Source organism: Penaeus chinensis, chromosome 27 (assembly GCF_019202785.1).
Source record: "Penaeus chinensis breed Huanghai No. 1 chromosome 27, ASM1920278v2, whole genome shotgun sequence".
Lineage (NCBI taxonomy): Eukaryota > Metazoa > Arthropoda > Malacostraca > Decapoda > Penaeidae > Penaeus > Penaeus chinensis.
The window spans coordinates 634857-642356 of record NC_061845.1 but is presented as its reverse complement, the minus strand read 5'-3'; the positions used below and the strand labels follow the sequence as shown (position 1 = coordinate 642356).

At 37.1% G+C, this 7500-nt stretch overlaps 1 protein-coding gene across 2 annotated transcripts in view; it reads right to left on the bottom strand.

The window, feature by feature from the left end:
• Nucleotides 1–7500, bottom strand: part of LOC125039435 (plexin A3-like) — a 26565-nt gene that overhangs the window by 1096 nt on the left and 17969 nt on the right. The window contains exons 6-23 of one of the 2 annotated variants that reach the window (XM_047633356.1): nt 7205–7413; nt 6963–7088; nt 6627–6828; nt 6137–6364; nt 5823–5986; nt 5530–5714; nt 5224–5401; nt 4960–5079; nt 4591–4806; nt 4280–4474; nt 3912–4158; nt 3521–3785; nt 3228–3365; nt 2905–3118; nt 2149–2353; nt 1711–1994; nt 662–907; nt 196–364 (exon numbers count right to left, since the gene is read on the bottom strand). In XM_047633356.1, coding sequence (XP_047489312.1) covers nt 196–364; nt 662–907; nt 1711–1994; nt 2149–2353; nt 2905–3118; nt 3228–3365; nt 3521–3785; nt 3912–4158; nt 4280–4474; nt 4591–4806; nt 4960–5079; nt 5224–5401; nt 5530–5714; nt 5823–5986; nt 6137–6364; nt 6627–6828; nt 6963–7088; nt 7205–7413 — 3591 coding nt within the window. The remainder of the gene's footprint in view (nt 1–195; nt 365–661; nt 908–1710; nt 1995–2148; nt 2354–2904; nt 3119–3227; nt 3366–3520; nt 3786–3911; nt 4159–4279; nt 4475–4590; nt 4807–4959; nt 5080–5223; nt 5402–5529; nt 5715–5822; nt 5987–6136; nt 6365–6626; nt 6829–6962; nt 7089–7204; nt 7414–7500) is intronic. The other variant, XM_047633357.1, reaches the window with a different exon arrangement.

The window sequence follows — 7500 nt, the reverse complement described above, 5'->3', positions numbered from 1 at the left end:
ATAGGAATAAATTTCTTGCCAGTAAATGGAAGCTCTATAGTCAATATTCCAGCATCATTACTAAATACTGAAATTATTTAATTCATCAACCATTATTTGTGGTTCCTGAAAACCAATTTGTTTATTACTTCAAAGATTGGTTTAAATAATATCAGGAAGAACTTCTAAAACATTTTTGATCTTCTGCCAACTTACCTAATCTATGATCAGATGTGGAACATGAATCCATGAATGTCTGAGCTACTACAGAGAGGCAGGCATCCACAATATTGGACTTGTGGATGTCGAATACAAAATTGGGATTCTTTATGAGGTTGACCCAGAACCTGAGTGGTAGGCTGTTGCTCTTCCATGTGTGTACCACCTGCAATGCACAAAGAAAAGGTGAAATTAGGTGAGATCACAAGGTCTACTCATTAATTCCTTTGGCCAAGCATTTGGAGAGAGATCTATGTGTAGAGACATTCCACAAAACAATACTAAATTGAACACAACATTTTCCCAGCAGCAATGGGTTAGGTAATATCTGACTTTATCAGGTTACATGATCAATGAAGTTTATATGCCCATCAACTTTTACCTCAAGAACTTCATAATATGAAATATCTATTGATATTTGAAAATAAAATCTGAAAATAGAAAAGTCAAATCTCTCACTTACCTCTGGATCTGTAATGCCATGCTGTAGTGCCTGATCATCCAAGAAGTCAAACATATATTTAATTGCTAAAGGTAGGGCAGAGCCACGGTGAGCGGTGCTGAATATGGTCTCAAACAGATCATCCACAAACTTCTGCAGGGTGAGCTTTGTAGACAGGAGACGCGTGAGGTAGATTTCTGACACCATCTTATTTGTGCGTTCTCCCTCACGCTGTTCTGACTCTTGTTGGCGGACCAAGTGCCAAACCTGAGAGGATATTCAGGTAAAATGGGGAAAAATTATTAGTCCAATTAATTTTTTAAAAGATCCTCCCTAAAGCTATATGTCAAGGAATATTTCCATTAAAACCACTACACATTGCAAAGGAATATGTAGTGCTGTATACAGCATAGGAAATATAACACAGACATACAGTAAATCAGCTGATTTGCAAGGATTTTATCTACCACTTGTTCAATTTCAGAATTTTTTTCAGTAAATTAGAAATTAATTACACTCATTACAACCATTACATTTTGCAGTCACAACACACACGACAGAGAACATTTACATTCCAGTGAGTAAAATTATAATCTTGACTTTAATCTGAACTATTCTTTTATAATAATGAGGTAATTCTATTCTTGAATTTGTTCTTGACATGCTCTGAAGTTAACTTGACTTTTTCTAATGCTGTGAATTTGTTTGATATTTTTTTTATACTGATTATCTGAATCCTATTCAATACTATGCAACACAAGTGCAGGTTAGTAACCATCAGTGAACTGAAAATAATCATGCAGTAACTAAAAGGCAAAAAAACAAAACTTGAAAACAAAACCTAATAACAGCATTCAATTTTTCTTGTACCAAATTATGTACAACATCGCCAATTCAAAATGGGTAAAAGATAGATAAAACATCAGTTCAGAAAAAAAATCTATCAGAAAAAAATCCTTCAAATAAGCATCACATGAAAAAAAGAACACCAGAATACAAAAAATACACACAATCCAAAAGGTAAAAAGGAAAGAGAAACTGGCTTTAACCTGCCTTGTTGTGCAACAGACCTTTGCTCCTACCTTTACCCCTGCTTCATTATCGTGGTTAAGGGGTGAAGTGGCTCGAGAGAGAGGTGGACTGGAGGAATTCAGTTTGCTTCTGTTGAGTGTGTCGTATTTGTGGTGTGACTTGTCAGATTTGTCAGAGAGTATTAACATGTAAATGGACGACTGCTTGGGTATGAGTGTCAGCTGGGCCTGATCAGGAACATTGTAATGGCCAAGGGTGTTGAGTTTCTTCCACCCGCCTTCTGGTCGGGTAGTTGTGTCTTCATCATAGAGAATCAGCCGGCCTGTGGAAGGACAAGAAACCAATGATGATGTTAATTCCTCATAAATAGCTAGAGCTGCCGGCTATCTATTTATCATTTTTCATGTTTGTCTATTGAAAAAAAAAAAAAATATTAAAAACACTCATCCATCCACCTGAACAGCCATTTTCCTTACCTGACGTTCCTGTGCGCCATTCGAGATCTAGGTCTTCTCTTCGTGGACGTTGCGAATAGGGGTATGAGCGATATATGGCATCTAGAGACTTTTCCTTCACCTGAGAGATAGTATCACAATCCAAGACCTTCACTGGGGTTTCATCTCCTTCCATGGGTCCATCTACACTTCCCATGTACAGGTTACACATGGACACATACACCGTCTGAAAGGGCAAGTGGCCTTAGTACTGTTCCATTCCATAAATACAAGGACTCAAACAAAATAATATTTTTAATTTGGAAACTACATATGTCCCATTACATTACCTTACACTTGCAATACATGCTCAAATATAGCTTTTAACAGAGTACTTCAAATCAAATACAGTTTTCACTTGGAAACATTCCCTCCATTGCTTGATTAGTCTTAAGGATTATAACAAAAACATGATGTACTTGGGTTGCTATATATATATGTGTATTTTCAAGGATGTGTGTGTGTGTGTGTGTGTGTGTGTGTGTGTGTGTGTGTGTGTGTGTGTGTGTGTGTGTGTGTGTGTGTGTGTGTGTGTGTGTGTGTGTGTGTGTGTGTGTGTGTGTTTGTGTGTGTGTGTGTTTGTGTGTGTGTGTGTTTGTGTGTGTGTGTGTTTGTGTGTGTGTGTGTTTGTCCTAGATTCTAACAGTTCAGATTTAGCAACCCTACTATGAACCCTCAGGTAAGCTATTCTAATCCAAGTACTACTGCCTGAGAACAGAACCTGAATCCTAGTCATACCATTTCCTTGTAGTCAATGCTCTGACGGATGAGTTTCTCTTCAGAAAGTGAATATCTTGCTTCTGAAGTGACAGCATCCACTGGACCCTTGTCCACTTGTTGTTTGATGGCTCTGAATAGCATATACAGTGGCTCTCCAGCACACTCCTTCAAGAACTTGTAAAGCAGGAATGTGAACCAGGATGAAAGCATCTTTTCAGCTACACTTTCCGTTCTGAAATGTTTACATAACTTATAAAAAAAAGACAATGAACCTATCACAAAATTACAAATTATAGTCTGAATAAATGTTGAAAAAAATGCCGAACTAGGAAGTTACAAACCTTCTGAAGAGTAGTTTAGGATGGATCTTTCCTTCAATACACTTTTCAATCAGTTCTGCAAGGAGAGTCTTCAGGATGTCGGAACAGTATTCCATTTTTCCTTGTAATGCTACCATGATGAGGGAAGCTACATTTACTCTGCAAGAGGACATTTTAAAATTTTATTTGTGGCTGAATATACTGAAATTCTTCAGCGTACAAACCCAAATTAGTAGTACTTATCAAATTCCCAAAATTGATAAGATCAAAATTCCACTTTGTTATGTACCATCATAACAGAAAATGTCTCTTACCTGTCTCTCATAGAAAAGTATCGGTTAGATTCCAGGGTTCGAATAAACAGTAGTAAGAAAGTCTTGTTCATTATGAGTTGGCCAAAGAGCTTCAGGCCTTTTTCTTTCCTTGCAAGGTCAGGTCGGTCCATCTGCAGCACAGTTGTCTCTTCCAGATTGGGAAATAGGATCTTCATGGCATATGTACGGTATTCCAGGAAGGGAATACCACCACAAGTCAGGTCGCTAGTCAAGTCTGTCATCTCAGTCTGCAGCTCAGCAAAGGCTGGAAAGTAAAGATTGTCAGTCTATTGATATAAAACTTCATTAGTAACAGACAGAAAAAAAAGGGGATTGGAAAAAGAATTGTATTCCTTATAATCATTCTTCAGAAATTAACAGTGTTACTAACCTTCTTTGCATTCAGCTGCCACTCGAAGTTCCAGTATGTCCATTTGTTCTTGCATACTCTTGAGAACCCGTGAGTTTTGGTTGCTCTTTTGACGATAGACAATGAGGCAAATCACCAAAATCAGAATAAGAACCACTGCACCAACTGAGAGGCTAATGATCAGTTGTTTGGAGAGTGTCCCAAAATCCTTTGTGTTCGCATACTTCAAGTATCCAATTCTGTATGTGCGATTACCACCCACAATCACCTGAAAGTGCAAGATAGTAATAGAACAATTAATTTGATTAAAGTTCAAAAACCATGAGGCTCTTTACAAGTCTCCAAAGACCACAGAAATTCTCAAAGAAAAAAGATTTCTATGCACTTACCACAACCAAGGGCAGGTCATTGTTACTGATTGGTGCAGGCTGCTCTTTTGGTGGCCGGCATGTTAGCTGAGACCGAGATAATGATGTGACATTACAAGACTCCGCACCAATGAGGACCTCAACATCAATCTCCTGTGCAGCCCTGTCCAGGTTCTTACCATTGATTGTGAGGTAATCAGATTTGTACATCTTGATCTGAAAAAATGGAAGTTTGCCTTTAATACCAAGATTATGAATACCTGCATCAAATACACAAACATACTCCAAGATGACAGTCACTGACATTAATGGATACATCCCTGTACACTTACCTGGCCTTCATCCTCAAATGTAAAGTACTCGGGCTTTGGGAAAACAAGGAAAGGAGAAAATCCACCATTCTGGAGATCACGAACAGATTTCACATTATCCATGATGAAGCCATAGTCAAGCGTCATACCATTCTCCTCGTCAATCTTCTCATTACTATCAACTGCAATAGCTGGTGACTTGCATTCCATTCTTGTTGCATTTTTCACATGACAGGGCTGTAAACAGTTAAATGCATGAATTCACATATGTTACATATTTCTTACTTTAATCTTAAAAAAATATTATGATACATACCTCTGATTCAACATAACTGAACATATTTTGTAATTATTTACCATTACAAAGAAAAAAAAAATATATATACTCACACTTGTGTATTCCTTGTCCTTGTACAAAACATACATTTTTGGCTTACGGATGACATTGAAATTGGTGCCATCAACAGTGATAATTATTCCTCCAGATGGAATACCTCTCGGACCATTTCTCTATAAAATACAAGTTCCTGGTAAAATCATCAAAAATAACTTTGCACACTATTGCAATCAAACTAATTACATAATGTTTAAAATTTTGTTAAAAAGCTGTGTATCTTTCATAGAAAACTAATGATTGAGAAAAGAATGACTCACTACGCCTGCCTGTCCCACTCTGCCAGACTTGACGGAGGTAATTTCTGGATCGTCAACATAAGTGAAGTACTTCCCCTCCAACTTTCTTCGACCATTGTCAAAAGTCATTTCAATACTACCTTCCTTTTGCAAGTCTGAATACGAAGATGTAATGCATGTTGCTGTGCTTGCATTTGTGCTGCAAATAACAATGCAAAAGCTTTAAAAGACTGCCCTACTGAAGCAATGGTGTGTAAATCATCAATATTTAGGCTGTAATTATTGGATTCATAAGGACATCACTTAACAATTACAATTATTATTTACCTTTGAATTTTGCATGGAAGTCCATTAATGAAGGCTTTAATGCGGCTGCCAGCATTCATGTACTTGCCAATAATGTGGAGCACTGTTCCTCCTGACCTTGGTCCTGAATCTGGTGTTAAGTCTGTTATCACTGGATTCACAAAGCGATACTTGTCTTGGGATTCACCACGGTATTCACGGGCCACCTGGAACATACCATTTACATTTAAGTCTCTTATCTACACCTTATACACATTCATACATTAAGAAGTTATGTCTTCACTGCTACTGGCAATAATGACACCATTACAAACCTTTACAACGATGGGTCCTTCCTTAAAGTCATTCACCCCTGGGCTGTCTACAATGCAAGTAACCTTTCTGGTTTTGACATATGAGTCACGAAATGGTTGGCAGTTAATTCCAGCAACAGTTATTCCATCATAGATGTCATCTATCTGTTTACCCAAGTTAATACCTGAAGAGGAGGAAGGAACAGTTTAGTCAATCTGTAAATATGGATCTTCTGCCACATTATGAATCCACTTCATATAGAGATATCTGACCATCTTTATAAAAAAGTTGTCACTATTCATTCTTAGAATCCAAAATCTACACCAAATAATACCTTCTACAGTAACATTTGTGCCTCCATCCCAGGGGCCACTTCGTGGATAAAAGTTGGTTATATTTATATTGGGACAGGTGCGATCCCTGTCCAACCACGTCCCGTCCTCACATTGGGCTGCCACCTCACAGCGGCTAGTTGACTGACACCAGCCACATTTATAGCGCTCCGCAAGACTTAAGCACATGCCACAGTTGTTGGCCATGAGCTGACACTGAAACACCAGCACTGGTTGGAGGAAGAGAAGAAGAGAAAAAAAAGAAGAAAAAAAAACAGGTTAAACAGATAATAAAGATCATTTGAGACACATGGTGTATTATTGTACAATTAAAAAAAACTCTTAAATGTGCCCTTAAATATTCACCATTATGGAAGCAATATATATATAAATATAAATATAAATATATATATATATATATATATATATATATATATATATATATATATTACTACTGCAAGTATCAAGACAAATACAAAATATCAAACTCACCATGAATGTTATCGGGATTATCAAGAGGTTTTGAGCCTCCCCAGATCACAGCAAATGTTGCATTAGTTGATGGCGCAGCTGTTGTGTATGAAAATTCCATTCTGTCACAATATATAGTATCACTCAGCAAATTGGCATTTACACTGGTAACTCTTCCTTCAATGTTGAATTGACACACAAACCTTGTCTGTGTGATGAATTGCTGCAAAGATAAAGAAAAAAATAAGCTGACATTTATGAAAAAAGGCCAACCAAACTATGCAAAAAAATAAAAGATATACAGAAGACTTATTTCTATTTTCATTTGTAAATCAACATCAGAAAACTAATACTTACAGCTATATTGTCAACTTTGACCTTAATTGACTTGTCAGTGCCTGATGAAACCAAAATTTCTTGACTCTCAAGAAAAGTAATTCTAGGACAAAATGAAGGACCACTTCTGATGCTTGGTCCAACACGCTGAAAAAGAAGTAGACATTTAAAATATCCATCCACCAAAATGCCCTCCAGATATTCCTCTATAGCTTACTATCGAAAATACTGGATTTTAACATTAACACATCATACAAACTTACATTTACACCATTGACAAGCACATCATTTCTGCAATTTTCTGCAGAGTCATGTGTGCATCGATGGCCATCAACACACCAGTCACAAGGAAAGGGGGATGATACACATTCAGTACAAGAGCTGTAGGTATTGCAGTCGAAAAATGTGAAGTTTGTACATACAAACTCAGGGCCTTCAGATTTTCGCACACAGAGCTTTGCTGTGAAGTGATCTGAAATGGGAAAAATATTGAGATGATATATGTGCTACACTCTATTCTTTATATATGTTACAAATATTAAATCTGTAGAATTCAAGA